Below are 16,953 nucleotides of genomic sequence, written 5' to 3' on the forward strand. Positions count from 1 at the left end.
GTAGTCTGGTTCCTGTGATAATTGACTCAGCACACCATTTTCTGATGACTAGGTCAGTTTTCCAGAGAGCTTGATGTGGCAAGGGTTCCAATCATAAGAATGAGTGAAAATGCTTACATCAGGCAGTGCCTGGTTTAGACTAAAAACAAAACAAAACAAAACAAAAGAAAACAAAACAAAAACCCAGGATTTGTCTCACCACTTCTGCCCGGTGAGCTCCCACTTATTCTTTCATTCTTTTGGGACGGCCTGAGCCAAGGGCACTTCCTTGGGAAATGCAGCACTCTGGCAGTGCCCTAGAAGGGCTGCTATAGGCTCCTGTCTGTCTGTCTGTCTGCCCAGTACCCAGCCTGGCTGTCAGGTCTCCATAAATGCTTGTTGAATAAATGAAAGTGTGGCCTTAGGCAAATTCTTTCTCCTCTCTGAGTCTCCATATTCTTATAAAAAAAAAAAATGGGGACAGTGATAATAGGTAAGGGTGGAGCTCAGGACACTCTGGGTCCTGGGTGGACAAGAAGGGGAGAAAGTAGCTGGGAGGAGGCCTGTCCAAACTCAGCTGGGGTGGGAGGTATTGTTGGGTGGGGAGAGGGGGCTCATTCCTCTTTTCCTCTTGAGCTTTACTCACAATCACCTGTAACTAGGACAAAAGGAATTCTTTGGCCAGTGTTAGTCAGGGGCAAGTGGGGGAGCGGGGACTTGTGTGTCACCAGGCCTGCTTTGGCAAAGGCTGAATAGGTGGCAACATTGAGGGTACAGGGGTATTCTTGAGGAGGGAGTTGGTTAAGGTGGGGGGTGGGATCTATGACCCCTGAATCCCTTTCAACCCCTTTGGCTGTCTGTGTGCTGATGGGGATAGCATCTCTGCCCTACTGGGATGAGTTTAAGACCACCTTGGTTTTTAGGTCCAGGGGGTGAGGAACCAAGCCAGCCCAGGCCTTGAAGGAGAGCTCCCAGGGTTCCTCTGGGCCTCTTCTCATGCTACAGCATGAGAGGTGGAGGCCCTGGAAACAGTGGGAATAATTCATATAGATGGCTCTGGCAAGGGGCTCTGTTTGGGGTAAGGGTTCATGGGCCCTGCTATCCCCATCGTTTTTTTTTTTTTTTTTTTTTTTTTTTCAGTGAAGAAATGTTTATTGAAAATACATCTAAAATCTTCAATAAAGGGATGAGAAAATGACAAGATGAAAAAAGGCAAAATTATAATTCTAGCACAGAGCAAATCAGATATTAGAGGAAGAGCTGAACACAATCTGTTGTACTACTTCACACCAAAGCACCCAGTGCAGTGAAGAAGCTCTTGAGGTGATGTTGTTGAAATACATTTAATGAAACAGAATATTAAGCGCTACTAAACATAGATTTATTTTAAAAAAAAGTTTATGGTTTTAAAATGTGTGCATACAAATATGATTGGAAAGATACTCATTCACTAAACAAATAGGTTTTTAGAATCTACTGTGTGTAAAATGCCATTCTAGGCACACTGAGAATACAGCAGTAAACAAGAAAGACTCAGAGAATGTTCTGCCCTCAAAGAGCTGCAATTTCAGTGGGAAAAGGAAAATCAACAAGTGAACAAATACATGGATTAGATGCTTCCAAGAAGCTGTAGCATTCTGAAAGTAACAGAAGTAATGCAAAGGGTTAGGTTACTTTAGATTAAGTGGTCTTAAAAGGAATATCTGAACTTTTGAGCTGAGACCTAAATAAGATGAAAGTGGTCAGTCATGCAAAAATCTTGAGGAAAAAACATCCTTGAATGGCAGAACAAATGCAAATATCTGGAGAGGAACTGAGTTTGCCATGAACTAATTGCTGAAAGAAAATGCATGGGACTGGGATAGTGTGAGTGAGGAGTATGATATTAGCTCAGAGAAAGATACAGGGGTCATTTTGTAGGTCATCATAAAAAATTTGTTTTATTTTAAGAAAAATGGGAAGCCAACTAAGTCAGGGGGTTTAAGCAAGGGAGTGATATCTTATTGAGGATTTTAAGGACCATTCCAGTTGATGTATAGAGAATGGTTTGTAAGAATGGCTAGAAAAGAAGTAGGGAGAGCAGTAAAGTATCTGTATCAGGAGTTCTGGGCCTGTGTGACATGGAGTGAGCATGCTTTACCCTGTCTCACTAAATACAACTGTAGAACCAGACAGAATACAGGGGTGGGTATTTGAGGTTTCTGAAAAGTAAACAGCAGCAGGGAAGAATAACAGAAATAGAATCACCATCTTATCAGCAGTGACTTTACCATTTTTTAAGCTGTTCTTTTTCCTTGGTATCTCCTAGTTTGAACTCAACATAGCCCAAAACACAGAAGTGGGCACGGTGACATAGCTCCAGAACTCCTCTAGTACTGTCTCAGGGATCAGAAAAAGTAACTCCTAGCTCTCAGAGGGAGTACAGAACTCCTTCCCTCCTTTTATCTGCCTTTTTTGGTTCTCATACCCCAGAACCCAGGAAATCTGTGGTGTAAATGGCAGAACCTCAAGAGCCAAAACTTGGAGGGAAGGGAACTCATCTTACACACGTGATGGAGCTGTAGTTCCAAAAGGGTAAGATGAACCTGAGTTCATCTTTTTCTCTCTCTGCCCTCCACTTCCTGGGCCAGGAGATGGACCCAATTACAAAAGTGCATGACAGAGAATGGCAAATCAAGGTAACTACCAAGTTTCTGGCTAGAGGACCAAAAAGAAGAGACACAGGGAAACAGAAGTCTTGGGAAGGTTTCAGAGAGGGAGGAGCTTGGGAAAGCATCCTATATAAACTAGTTTATGAACCCAGGGCTCACACTCGAGCAGTGCATGTGCAGATCTTATTCTAATTGGCCTACCAAAGAGTTTGAGACCTGAAGTAACTGACAGACTACTGCCTAGGACCCAGACTGGCCATTGAGTGATACATTCACAGGATAAATTCAAATAACACTACAAAGCCTATGAAAGCTTAACTAATATTGGAAACACAACCATCAGAAAGTGAGTTGGAACTTGGGGCCAGAACTTAATTTAGTCGATTGCTTGCTAAAACAAAATGTCAACATTCTTCATAGAATTTAGAAGAGGCCCATAGTCTCATAGCAAAATATTTAAAATGACAATATGTAATCCAAAATTAGGCGTATAAAAAAACATTACAATTTCAAGTTGCATGGGAAATAAACAGACATGAAAACAGAGATGATACAAATGTTGGAATAATCATACAAATACAGCTATTATAAAAATGCTTAAATAAGCAATCTTGAACATTCTTGCAACAAATGGTAAAATACAAATTCTCAATGTATTTTAAGGTGTTATCAATGTATTTTAAGACTTTAAGGTGGTTACTGCTTGTGATTATGCTCTATTATACAAGAGTGCATCTTGTTGGCCAACTTACTCTCTTTCTCCCTTGCTGGCTTTGAAGAAACATGTTTCCATTTTGTAAGAGATCCCCATCGTTTTAACCCTGCCCAGACCCTCAGCCTCCACAAAATATCTCAGAGGGCCCTGCCAAGAAGCCCTTGCTGGTCCCTGAGGCCAAGCTACCTCTGAAATGGACCAGTCACCCCAAGCAGTCACTTGTATCCAGCCTGTGGAAAACTAGAAAGTGGGCACAGGACAGCCAGAAGGAATCCTGGCTCCTCAAGAGTGACAGGCAGCCATGGCTCCCTTTACCCCCTTGGGGCTTGAACTCTCCACTGCCTCTGGAGAGAGTTGGCCTGTGTCAGACCCTCAGATAGCTGCCTTCCCGGGCCCTCCAGCACTGACGCCAAGAAGTCTAGATTCTGGGATGTTGGGGGTGGGCTGGGGGAAGGTGAAATTCCAGACTTTCATGTAGAACTCATTTACCTGTAAAGCACATTTACAAATACTACCCCCCCGCTCCCAGGCATTCTTTTTCCATATTACATTTTTCCCTCTGTAATCCAAATCTCCTCCAGCTCTTTTTTCCACGTGGTGCACCTCCTTCCTTCTGCCTCATTAGCCTCCACATGGGAGTCCCTAGGACTGGAGCATCACATGCAGGTCAAGGTGCTCTGCTCCACTGGGGCTCCTGGGAGCTGTGTGCTGAGTAGCAGACTGGGGGTCTCTCACATGACCCAGCTGCTCTGCCATTGCTCTGGCAGGCCTCTGAAGGGCCCCTTCCAGGAGGAAAGCAACCTGTCTGCTGATCGTCCTCTTGCCAGATGCTGAGACTGGGAATCAGGATGTCCTCAGTCATGAGACCTGGCCACAGGAGACTGCTTCATAACACATTTGATCATTCTAGCACTTGGCTGCCTGAGTATTGGCCTGGGTCCAAACCTAGACATTAGGCCAAATGCCTTCAGAAAAGACTGGGTGAGGGCACCCAAGCTGGGGGTGGAGGTCGCACTCCCTGACTTTTGGCATCCCCAGCTCTTTCACACTCCATGCTATATCCTGCCTGTGGCCTCACTCCATTCATCTCTTTGTCCAGGCCTTTCTCAGCCTGGCATGTGGAGTGCATGCCAGCTCATTCTTGCACTTCCTGCTGCAGCCTCCTGGGAGAGCCTGTCCCATGGCCTGCCCAGTGTCTTAGGCCTTTGCCCTCCAGGGGATGTTGCAGAGGGAGGACAGGACAGGGAGGGAAGCTCGCTGACAACAGCACTGCATAGGGTCCTATGGACTTGCTGATGAGCAGACGGGCTGCACTGAGACGCATGCCTTCCTCCCATGACTAGGGACTTCATCTTCACCCAGAGAGAGTAAGTGACATGTCCAGTGACTTGTTTTGACAGAAGTAGGACTTGGACCCCTTGTCTAGTGCTCTTTCATTTGTACCCGAGTTTGAACAGACATCACAGATGTGTGGCTTCTTGGCCTTGGCCAAGTCTTCCACATCTCTAGCAGCATGAGTGTGCCTCTCCCATGAAATGACAGATAATGAGCCCAGCTGGCTTGGCTCTACAGCTATCTGAACAAGCATGGTCTCCTACCCCCTTCTTGCTTCTGTTTCTGGTGCTTAGAGGGAAAAAGTAGGAGGCAGAGTCCTCTAGCAGGCAGGCTTGACTACCTTGGTGTTACCCTTCCCCTGGTAACCCAGACCACCCCAATCCTAGTATAGTTCATTACCCTGAAGGGGCTTAATAGGGGCCTCTCACGGGTATTTATGCACAAGGGAGGACTCTAATCTTGAAGCTCAAAGGCACTTACTTGGAACACACCCAAAGAGGACCTAGATGTGCATTCCAGAAGGTGGATCTAAGACACAGGGTCTTTTCTTTGAGACTTTCCCTCCATCCTGGGACCACTGATGGCTCTGTGTTCAAAGGGAGTGTTTACAGTGAGAATGAACAGGAGCCTCATCCTCATGGTCAGAATCCCCCATTACCAGTTGGGCCAGAAGGGAGGTATGGAGGGATTCTGGCCAGTAGAGCTAGAGCCTTGTTGTTGTAGAGCCCAACTTAGGCTGTTATAGTAAGGCAAGAAGGAACAGGTATGACAGCTGGAGTCATCCATGCAGGCTGTGTCTTTCCACTGTTTAGTCATTGATACCCTCACCCAATGATGGGGAGCCAAGGTCCCATGCAAAAAAGGAGTGTCCTTCCTGTCAGTCCAGCTGTCTTCTCTGAGACCGCCTGACAGTGCCCAGTGGAAGGATCAGAAGTGGCTGGATTTACTCATCTTAGAAACAAGTTGTTGAGAGACAAGGGACTTTTCATTACTTCACCTCTTCCCTCATGACCCAGATAAGAGCACTTATGTTTTTGCTGAAGTGATTCTGGGGCTCTGCCTCTCTTAGGGCTCCCTGCTTTGGAGTCCCATGAAAATGCTCACAGACAGGGGCGCCTGGGTGGCTCAGTCAGTTAAGTGGCTGACTTCAGCTTAGATCATGATTTCATGGTTCATGAGTTCGAGCCCCACATCGGGCTCTGTGCTGACAGCTCAGAACCTGGAGCCTGCTTCAGATTCTGTGTCTCCCTCTCTCTCTCTGTCCCTCCCCACTCATACTCTGTCTCTCTCTCAAAAATAAACATTTTTTTAAAAATGCTCACAGACAAACCTTTGCTCAAACGTGGCCTGAAGTTGGCCCAGCAACTGGCCCATGCACCGGGAAGCCCAAGGCCTTGTAGCCTTCATGAATATGTCACTTACCACATCCATATTTTGTCACTGGGCTTGGCCACATGGGCCATTCTTGGGGTTGTGTCTTCTTGTCCTGTCCCACTGGCTTCCTCAGCCAACTCCTGACTCACACCTAAGGGGTCAACCCAGAGTTGAGCTACAGGCTCAGGTTCCAAAAGACACAACTGCATGTGATCCCTGCTGGCCGGGGATGGGGTCCACAGAAAGTTGGTACACATAGGGAAACACAGCCAGGCTCCCTCTCAGCCTTCTGGGTACAGGTTGTCAAAACTCACCTCTGGGTAAGAAGTCCCACCTCTTGCTCTTCTGTCTGTGGTGTGCCCACTCATGATTGCTCACTGTGGCCAGCACCCAGCACACACACATTCAGACAAGTCCCAACACCTGTGTCCTTTGGCTGCAGCTCCTTGGTGTGCAAAGCTAAAGGTGTTTTGTTCCTCTTCCCTCCCAGTTTGCCTTGGAGATCCCTGCCTGGTATTCAGCATTCCCCCATTCCCCAGCTACCCACTAGCTCAACTTGTCTCTTTTCACACAAGCCCTTGGTACAAAGATCCCAGGCCAGGGTCACTGGGGCTGGGGTGGGCCCATGGGATAGATGTCCACGCTGTTTGTGTTCATAGGCCTAGCCACTTCACCTGCTTGTTGGTGTTCACCCAGTTGTCTGTAAGAAGCCAGCTTGTCCCAACTGTGATGGGGGAGGTGAGGAAAGGCATTTCAGTCCTGGGGCAGGCTAGCATGAGGGCAGCAGCAGCACCAGACTGAGGACTCCAGGATGGGTGACACTCAGGGGCCGGAGACAGCCACAAGGGCAGATGCCTGTCTAGGTCCAGCCTGCTGTGGTGTCTGCCTGAGGTGGACTCTGCCCCTACTCCTTCTTCCTCTCCTATGGTTTCCTTTTCCTTCCAGGTTATTGGGAAATGCAGACATTTTTAGTGCAGTGTGACCGAGAATGGGATTAGCCAAGGGGCTGTGGGACTTGATGGCTCCTCTGGGACATGCTTCTTGGGCTGAGGCTCTAGGCCATTTGGCAAAGAGGTAGCTGCAAGGGCAAAGAAACAGAAGCCTGCTTGAGAAAAAGGGTGTGCACAACATGGAGAGTCAACCTGGGTGGCAATTCTAGAAAATTTTCTCTGAATTAGTCTTCTTATCTTGGAGGCAGAGCACGTCCTTGTGGGGCAGAGGCTCTTCTCCTGCTGCTTCTCTCTCCATCTCTGTCTCCTCATGCATCAACCAAGCATTTCCGTCACTGTCTTCCAACTCCCTGGCTCCCTCCCTCCCCCTCCCTCCTGCTAATCTGCCTGCATCAGCTCCTGCTTGCATCAGCTCCAACTCCACTCCCTGACCACACCAGGCTTGCTGTGGCATGGGGAAAACAGGCTCCTTGCATTCCCTCATTGGCTCTTTCCTTCTCTCTATCCAATCAGGGCCAGAGGCCCCTTCCCTGGGAGGTTGCTGGCAAGACTTGAGAGGCTTCAGCAGTTGGGAGGAAGGTACATTCAGAGACCATCTGCATCAGGAGTGCCTGTCCCCATCTCCCCCCAGTCATCCTTGCTAAGGATGCTCCCCCCTGCCTACCCCAAGAAGCATCTGCAGGCTAATGGAAGAAGGAGGAATAAGGGTATGAAGGGCAAGGAGGGTGGGCTGGGCACCCATTTAGTGTCTGAGGTGGCCTGGCCTGCTCAGGAGGACTTAGACTTGGTCCTGAGCTGCCATGGGACAGGCTGGTGTAGTCTGGGTATATACCCTTCTTTGGACTTGGCACAAGGAGTTGCCCTATGAAGGATAGCTAGGGTGGAAAGTGGCTGATAAGCCACCTGTTCCTTCGTGGTCTAGGCCAGGCCCCTAAGCAGGGCAATATGACCATTCCTAAGGTACCAAAAGACTTCCTATCAAGGCAGAAACAGGAGCTGTACTACTGAAAGTGTACACAGAGAGGCTATCCTAACTAGAAATGCACTCACACGGGCCATTTGGAAGATGAAGACACCCACCAACATCATGACACCTAAACTATGGGATGGAAAAGAACTGGTACCAAATTCTAGTCAGTGACACATGCTGTGGCTTGGGAATATCCTGTCAGGAGGAGACCCAGCGAGCAAGTCCATGGGTTTGGTGGCTTGGCGCCACTTTACAGATGAGATTGAGGTCCAGGCAGTGGGACAGTGTCACAGCCATGTGAAGCCACTTAGGGATGAGGAGCAAAGATGTCAGCTGTCAATCCAGGTGGCCCTTCCTGATGTGCCAGGGAAGCCTAGGAGGCTGTGCAGGAAACCCAAGTGCCCCAAGGAAGAGTAAGACTAGAAGTAGGGTGGGAGATACCCCCCCAAAATGCATACCTGTTCTCCCTCCCACCCAAGCTGTGTGCAGAGAAGACCCAGGATCCTTGAGGAGGCTGTGTGTGTGCCCACAGGCAGCAAGGCTCTGCTCAGAGCAGCCCAGAGGGACCCTAGAGGCACAGGGCACCTTCCCCAGGATGTCTACCCCAGAGGAAGGAGAGAATTCCCCATGCATCCATCGGCTCTCCTCACTTCCCAGTCCTTCCTTGGCACTTTTCACCTTGCGTCAACTTTGGAGATCCATCATTACCTATCCAAGCAGCCCCAGCTCCCATTTCATTTGGTTAAATGACTGCTTGTTTAGTCTTTATCACACAGGCAATGCACATTCATGATAGGAAAAATAGAATACACAGAGGAACATAATATTTTGGTATATATCCATTCAGGTGTTTCTTTCCCTGTTCATTGTAATGTACATATATTTTTAAGTAAATAGCATCATCCTACACATCTTTTTGTTTAAAAGCTTTCTTTCACTTAATGATATATGGAAACCATACACATGAAACTTGTTAAATTACATCATATATCCATATCATTTGTAATAAGTGCATAGTATTTGCTTGAATCATGTATCATACTATGTTTAAATATCACTGTTGGGAATTTACATGATTGCCTAATTTTCACCATTATACTCAACACTGGGACACCACCCCTCTTGTATACTTTGTTCTGCTTACTCATTTGTCTCCATAGGAGAGATTTCTGTGAGGGGAGCTTCTGGACCAATGGTCTTACCCTCTCAAGGCTTTCAAAACATATAGAGATTTGTCTTCTGAAAAGATGAGTCCATTGGTCTGCCCACCAACAGTATGTGAGTGCTGCCTGGGAAACATACTCCTGAGCGGTCTGCATCCCATTCTTCAGAGCTGTTCCTGTCTCTAGTGAGGGTTTTCCCAGGTGTCCATTGATTGAGGATGAAGGGGATTGTGGGTCTGAGAAGAGACTTGGGTCCAAGGAGAGGTGGCAATGTATGGTTAGTCAAAAGCATGGCTCCTGCCAGCCTTCAGTGCAGATAATCAGTGCAGGATATGTATTGGGTATGTGAGGGGATGCCTCGGTTTTGTTCTTGCTGAGGCTGGTAGAGGGAGCAGGTCTTGTCTGGGAAGACTTTGATCAACAGTACCAAGGCATGAAGGTCAGACAAGGGGAGAGTCCTCAGTAGGAGCAGGAGCAGGCAAGACAAGTGGGCCCCTGAGGTAGAGGCAGGGCTTAGCTCAGCAGGAGGAGTTGAATGGCATCCCAGGTGGGAGGAACCAGCATAAACAAAGGCATGAGAATTACTGTGGTAGGGCCACCTTCTAAGGATGTTGAGGCACATGGTCTTCTTGGAGCACAGTGTCAACATTGAGGGTCATTTGTGAGAAAAGTAACTGGGTCCGGACACTGGAGAGTTTGCCCCCAGGCTTAGAGACAATGGACAGCCAGCAGAAGCTGAGTGAAAAGTGAGGGCTGATGTGGTCCAAGCTGCGGGAATGAGGCACAGATGAAAGCAGGTGCAGGGAGAGGAGGGACCAGTGAAGTGGACGGAAAAGCCAACTCTGCGGCTGGGACATTGATTCATACCTCATGTGTCCATCTGTCTGGCTGGGGCGCATCACTTTAAAGGCTCCTTGCTCCAAAGAGCTGCCTTCTTCAAGCCCATGGGAAGACTCTACTTCTTGACTTTTTCAGATTTACTGTCCCATCAAAAGGGGACATTTGACTTCTGAGATGTAGCATCAGCCCTGCTCTTTGCCTGGTGAGGTAGGGCATAAGCCTTGAGTCTTCTGACTGGGGTCTTAGTTGTGTGGATGGGACCTAAGGCAACTCCACCCTCCCTTGCTGTGGGTTCTTACACGTATCCCTGCCCCTTTGGCCAGGGAGTTCCCAGTGGTCCCTCTGCCTCTGTCATTCTGCATGTGTGTGAGTGTATCCTGATTTTGGAGGTGGCTTATTTGGTTCTGATTTGGCAGGAAACTTCTAGGCAATGTGGTCAACAGGTTTGTCAAGAGGAAACTGATGAATTCCTGAAGGAACTTAAACACTCAGCAGTAGGAGGCCCTGAGCTGAGGCCCAGAGGTAAGGTACTGGCCCAAGGTCTCACAGTCAGTCAGCAGCACCAGGAGACTGAGGGGCCAAGATCCTAGGTAGCAAGTGTGTCTGTGTGTCCTGCCCAGTGGGGCTACTCCATGGGCTGCTGGGATGGGACAGTTGGATGTATGTGGTCTAAAGATTGCTTATGAATGAGTTCTGCTCAATATAACTCTGATGTGGCAGCCTTGGTGGAGGGGCTAAACAGTGGGGCTGCCATTTGCTGTGATGAGGTGCCATTCCTGGCACGCATCAGGCTTGGGCCTCCTGGGCTGCTCATTCAGTGCAATTTATGGGAAAGCCAGCTCTTGCTGACATGGCAAATTTGGTTTGATCTTGGCCCTTGCCTTAGCCATTTTAGTGTGCCCTTGACCTCTAAAGAAACATGTCCAGGCCTTGCTAGCTGGCAGCAGTGGGGGCCAGCAGGTAACAGGCTCCTAAGGGAGAGGCTGCTCTGCCTCAGGACTATGCCAGCAGGGCCAGGGCCCCTCCTTCCCATCATGTCCACTTGCCGGAACCTCTAGTCCTTCTATTGAGGCCCACAGGGCTAGTTGTGGCAGGTCAGAGCTGGGATTAGACCCACGATATGGGCCTTCCATCTGCCTTTAGCACTGGGCCGTTCCCAGCCTGGACAGTTGGCTTCCTCACCCCAGCCCCTTCTGAGACAAACATCTTCACAGTGCTGTGAGGCTCCGGAGGTCACTGTGGTCCACCTTTCACTGGCTACAGGAGGGAAACACATAGCTAAAGGGCAGAGAAAAGACAAGGAAGGAGAGCAGGGCAAGAATAGAGAGAGGAAGAGAAAGCAGAGCACAACAGCAATTCCTTACCAGATCCCAACCCTCACTTGGTCCCTGAGCACTACTAGAAGTTGGCAGGGGGGGCCCTGGGCTTTCCCCACTGGAGATGAAGCAAACCCGTGAGCATCACAGGGCTGCACACTCTCAGGCTTGGTGGTTTTGATTGAGGACAGCTGACAGTCCCCTGTCCCAGTGAAGACAGGTTGAGACTCAATTGCTCCTTGGCTCCTGTCCAACTGCCCTGTGATCTTTGCTGTGCCCAGGTGGTGCCAGGCATTTTCAAGAACATTGGTGCATTCTGCCTTCATGGCAGTCCTGAAGGGTAGAGTTTTTAAAATCCCATGTTACAAATGAGGACAGTGAGGCAGACTGGACACATTAGCTGACCTGCCAAAGGTCTGTCAGACAGCTACTAAAGAGTGAGAAAGATAATCCAACCCCAAAGGAACTGGTCTCCCAGCCCCCACCCTTCCTTTAGTCCCTCTTTCTGAGCCCACTAGTGCCAGCCCTCAGGAAGCCTACCCTGTGGAGGTTCCACTGCTTCCCCTCTCTCCCCTACACTCATCTGGGCCTGGAATCTGGCCATCAGAACTCTCTGGGCGGGGGGGGGGGGGGGTGTGGTTTGCCCTTATAAGCTATCTGTTGAATAGACAGCTCCATAGCAGTCCACGCCCCATTTGAGCAGCTCTGGGCAGACAGGTGGTTTTACTATCAGACAATGACAGGTCCAGTGTGTGCTCACTCCCTGGCCTCTGCCCACCACCCAAACTCCAACAACTCTTGCTTCCTGATACCCAAAGGGCAGTCAGGGACCATATGATGACCTGCAAGCCATTATAAATGCATGAAGTGACAAGCCATGTGCTTGCTTTTGTCCTCAGGAGCCCTGTTGAATCAACTGAGAAGGGATCTGCAGAGCAAGCGCCATGAGTATCTCAGCTCTTGGAGGCAGCACCAAAGGTGAGGACTGCACTCCCTCTTCTCCCAGTCTTGGTGTGTGGCCTGCCCTGCAAGGGCCACAAGCACGGCAGCAGAGAACAGCATATTGGGAGGACTGGCAGGGAGGCGTCAGTGTCCTGGGGCTGGGTTCCCCTTCTGAGGCTGCCTGGCCTTGCCCCTCCAGGGAAACCACTACTACCAGGTGAGGAGGAACGCAATAATGTCCTCAAGCAGATGAAGGTTCGGACCACGCTGAAGGGGGACAAGAGCTGGATCACCAAGCAGGATGAATCAGAGGGCCACACCCTGTAAGTCCAGGAGGCTAGGAGGCCAGCAACAATGAGGTGGGGTAGGGTTGTAATCCACAAAGGCCTGGGGTCGATGCCTGGGGATGCTGAGGGACTTCCACCACTCAGACTTCAGTGGGGGCATGTGGCCACAGGCAAGCTGGGGAGGGCAGAGCACAGGAAAGCAATCCAGTTGAGGGCAAGTCTCAACCAAAGTTACAGGGTGGGAAAGCCCTTGATGCCGAGTGGGCATGTACATACTTGCCTGTGGAATGTGGAGAAAGGCCAGGGAAGGAGAAGGTGAGACGGCAGTGGTGAGCCAAGTTCTTGTGGTGCATGCACTGCACCCCACCTCACCTGCTTTGGGGCTCAGCAGACAGCCTCTAGGATGGAGGCTGCAAGGGGACTGATGGCAGAGAGCCACTCTTTCAGGATCCCTTTTTCTCCAGAGAGCTGCCTTCTGGTCGGAGTCGAGCTACATCCTTTTCATCAGCTGGGGAAGTCCCGAAGACCAGGTAAGAGGTGATGCCTGATGGCCAGTGGGTGGGCCTCATGCCGCAGTCTTCAGGGGATAAGGAGGAGCCCAAACTCAAAATAGATGTTAGGGTCTGCAGTGAATCATTTCAAATCCACAGGAGAGACAGGCTTTTCTGCTCTGCTTCCTCTTGGGAAAGGGAGTGCAGGTGTCACTGTGTTCAGATCCCTGGCCTTGCTGTGTGACCTTGAGGCTGGCTGCCTAATGGGCCTCCATGGTTCCAGCTGCCTAGTGGACATTGAGAAGTCTCTGTAAAGGGTGAGACAACATATCTGAGGTGATTTACACACTGTTGAGAGTCACACATGACTCTCTTGTAGGTAGCCCTGATTGCTGAGTGCACTGCGGAACCAAAGAACTGCCCACAATTTGATTTTACAGCCTTTGCATAGCTCTCTGGGGTGTACAGGTGAATTTTAGGAAGGAATCAGGGTGTCAAGGAGATGGACACATTTGTTCCAATGGTCTCCCGAATTCAGGATGACATATTTTGACATGTGGCCAAAGGGAACAGCCCATCCCCTCTGCATTTTGAAGACTTTTGCCTATCGGTGTCTAGGGGTGCTCCAAAGCACTGCCAAGTCAGTGAGTGGTGGGAATGCAAACCTCAGGCTTTAGTCTTGCTACAGTTCACTGGTAGTTGGTAGTGAAGGCACTGCCAGGATCTTTCTCAGGTGGTGATAGAGGCAGTGGCAGCAGCTTGAAGGGAGGGATCCAAGTTCACTGCTAAGTCTCTGGGGCTGCCTCTAACAACTATGGACTTGCCCATCACCACCCCTCCCTGACTCGGCATCCACTACCAGCCAGGTCCTGTGCTCTCTCCTTGGGGAACTAACATCTTAGCAGGGAACACAGGCATGAACCAAACAGAGAGGTGAACATAAAAGAGAGAATTATGGATTGTGATTATTGCAGTTGGCAAAGTTGGTGAAGACCTGAGGACGGTTTAAAGACAGTCTACTCACCAGGGGGCTAGTTTACTTTGGGTGGTACGGTTCTCACCCTGGGCTTCTGTTTGGGGCTATGTTTAGAAAGCACATCCCAGGGCACTGTGACTCAGGGCCTAGAGCAGGGATACCTGGAAGTGTACATAAACTTTGGCTCTCCTTTTCTCTTGGGGAAAGAAGTGGATCCAAGGGACAGCCAGTGATCATGGCCTAGCCTCCCCAAGCCAAAAATGTTTGTGTGGCTAGATGGGGGGAAGTGGCCTTTCTTTCTCAGGCCCCACCCCAAGTGTGCTTGCAAATTTGCCACCTGCAGGCTGCTGTCTCTATTAAGGACAGGGTCTGCCATGATGGAGAACACTGTGGCTCTGTGCTGCCCTTCCCACCTGCTTGTGTGGGGTTCCCTTAGACCCACTTCCCCTGTTCTCCAGCCCTTAAGCTACTGTCTTCCTAGAAAGAAAGGCCATCTGCTGAATCCTTGTCTCCTTCCCCTGCACCCCAAACTCACAGCTCTTTGCTGCCTACCACTACTGGCCCTCTGAACCCGCTCAGTTGCTCCCAAGCAGGAGACACCCAGCATGTGCAGTCTGTTTTCCAGCCATGCCCTCCAGTCCCAAACTTTCATCAAGTCTGTGATGTGGGCATCTCAGGAGCTGGAGGAGAGAGGCCCCAAAGGAGCATGAAAGGTGGGGAAGCTGCCTTTGGTTCTACCCCTTGGTCCCTCATGAGCCTTCCCAAAGGAGTCTGTGTGGTTAGGTCCGGGACCCTGGGCTCTCCCTGCCATGCCTCAACCCCAGGCCTCTGACCATGCAGCCTCCAGTTGTGAGAGTAGAGAGTGGGAGCGCTGTCATCAATCCCAGAAGACTTCTTGTTCAGGGGAGTGCTGGGGCCTGGAAGGTGAGAGAAAAACTTGAGTTTGGAGGAGACCCCTCTGCGGCAAATGTTTAGCCATGGAACACATCTTCCTGGGCACTTACTGTGATCCAGGGCCATCCTGGGCTGGTCCCGGTACTTTTCCTGGGGAGCATGAGAGAGCAGAATAGGAAGCCTGGCTTTGGGTGAAGGGGTAGCTGGCTCTCTTGAGAAATGGCCAGCCACTCTTGTTCCCCTCATTCTGACCACACTGGGGCACCCACCAGCCAATCCACTTTGCTGGCATTGGGTGCAAGGGAAATAGGGCGTCTTTGCTTCACCTCATACCTTCTTTTCCCTCGGCAGGCCTCCAAGCACAAGGGCTCCCACTGGCTATATCATCCGGTAGGTAACCATAGGACCCTGCCTGCCTCCACATGCCTGCACACCACTGCTCCCTGGATTCTCACAGGGGAGCTCACAGGGCTACTTCTTCTGGGCTTTCTTATAGGGGAGTGTTCACCAAGCCCATAGACAGCTCGTGTCAGCCACAGCGGCAGTTCCCCAAGGCCAATGGAGATCCAAAAAGGTGTGTGTCCTTGGGGTGAGGGCCTAGGCCAAGCACCAGGCATGAGGGCCTAGGTCAGGCTTATGGCAGAGAGATTACTCTATCTGTCACGAGTGGGGAGGGGTGGTGGATGGTAGCTCTCCTGTGTAGGGCAGGGCCCTGGAGAGTAGTGCTGGGACACAAAGCCCTAGGTGGATGTATGACCCAGATTGGGCAGTCCTGTTTCCCAGCAGCTGTGTGCTTTACTTTACCTTCTTCCCAGAAGGCTGAAGTGGCATGTCATCAAAGCGCCTTGGTGTCAGGTTGAACCTGGGCTCCATCATAAAGGCAGGGTCAAGGGGCCTGGGTCAACCTATGGCAGGAGGGCTGCCCTGCTCAGGGTGGCACAGATGGTATGGGTGTGTGGCAGGGCTGAAAGAAAAGAAGAAAGGCCACCAGCCACATTCCTGCTGGGGCATGTAGACAAATTTAGAAGCAAGAGGGGGCTTGGGAGTGGGCACATGGAAACTCCTTTCCTCTCCAGTGCTGCTGGTCTGCTGAGAGCAGCTCCCAGTGGGCTTCCCCGGCCCTCCTCCTCCGGCTATAAGATGACCACTGAGGATTACAAGAAGCTGTAAGTATGCAATGGCAGACCCAGTTCAGTTCCCTCCTTCAAGGACAAGCCCAAACAGCAGGCCTGACATTCCTACCAGTTGCCACTATGACCTGGAGCACATTGCTCTTCTGATCTGTGGCAAAGCAGGGGCTCTAAGAAGCTTATAGAAGGGGCCGGTGAGTCTGGAGGAAGGGTCATGGGTCATATCTCTGGGGCTGCTGTTGGCTGACTCTGTTTCCTGGACATGCCTCTGCCCCCCTCTGGGGTGTAGGCCTGGCCGCTCTGGGGCCTGATGATCCTGAGCATGATGATAGCCCTGGCAGCCAAGTAATTGGCATTTTGTGCTGAAATCTGAACCGCTTCTTGGATATAAATCTTTGGGGCTCCCCTTCTGGCCCCTATCAAATAAGCCCCCCACTATATGGCCAAGGAGGGGGTTTCTGGACAGAAGTGTGGGTTGAATCTGCAGTTCCCAAGGGCCCCACATCTTTATATTGCTTTATATCCCTTGTCACAACCATCCAGTGACATGGACCAGGTAGGAAATCTTTCTGGAGAAGGGGAGAGGCTTGAACTGGGTCTTGGAGGACAGTTAGGGTTGGAATAAGGAGAGAGGAGAGGGCTGGCTCTTGAGGAGGAAGAAGTGACATGAGCAAAGACTCAGAGGCAGCAATGCCAACATGTGCTATTATTGTTGTAAGTCAGGAAGCCAAACTGCTGAGGGTGGCAGCCTGTGACAGGGAACAGGGGCAGAGATGGGGAGGAGGGTGCCACAACCAACAGCATCCTCACACCATCTCCCCTCCCCCAGGGCACCCTACAATGTCAGACGCAGCTCAGCATCAGGGGATGCTGAAGAGGAGGAGGTTCCCTTCTCATCTGATGAGCAGAAACGGAGGTAATGGTGCCCGCTGAGCATCCC

The 16,953-nt window shown here is 50.4% G+C and overlaps 1 protein-coding gene across 1 annotated transcript in view; it reads left to right on the top strand.

Moving 5' to 3' along the window:
* The first annotated feature begins 11,973 nt into the window (after positions 1-11,973).
* The window catches only part of ZNF185 (zinc finger protein 185 with LIM domain), a 56,704-nt gene continuing 51,724 nt past the window's right edge, over positions 11,974-16,953 (top strand). The window contains exons 1-7 of the mRNA XM_049644447.1: positions 11,974-12,271; positions 12,435-12,558; positions 12,987-13,052; positions 15,235-15,273; positions 15,380-15,457; positions 15,960-16,049; positions 16,843-16,929. Of these exons, the coding sequence (XP_049500404.1) occupies positions 12,238-12,271; positions 12,435-12,558; positions 12,987-13,052; positions 15,235-15,273; positions 15,380-15,457; positions 15,960-16,049; positions 16,843-16,929 (518 nt within the window). The 5' untranslated portion in view covers positions 11,974-12,237. The remainder of the gene's footprint in view (positions 12,272-12,434; positions 12,559-12,986; positions 13,053-15,234; positions 15,274-15,379; positions 15,458-15,959; positions 16,050-16,842; positions 16,930-16,953) is intronic.

This window comes from Panthera uncia, chromosome X, assembly GCF_023721935.1.
Source record: "Panthera uncia isolate 11264 chromosome X, Puncia_PCG_1.0, whole genome shotgun sequence".
NCBI classification, from domain to species: Eukaryota; Metazoa; Chordata; class Mammalia; order Carnivora; family Felidae; genus Panthera; species Panthera uncia.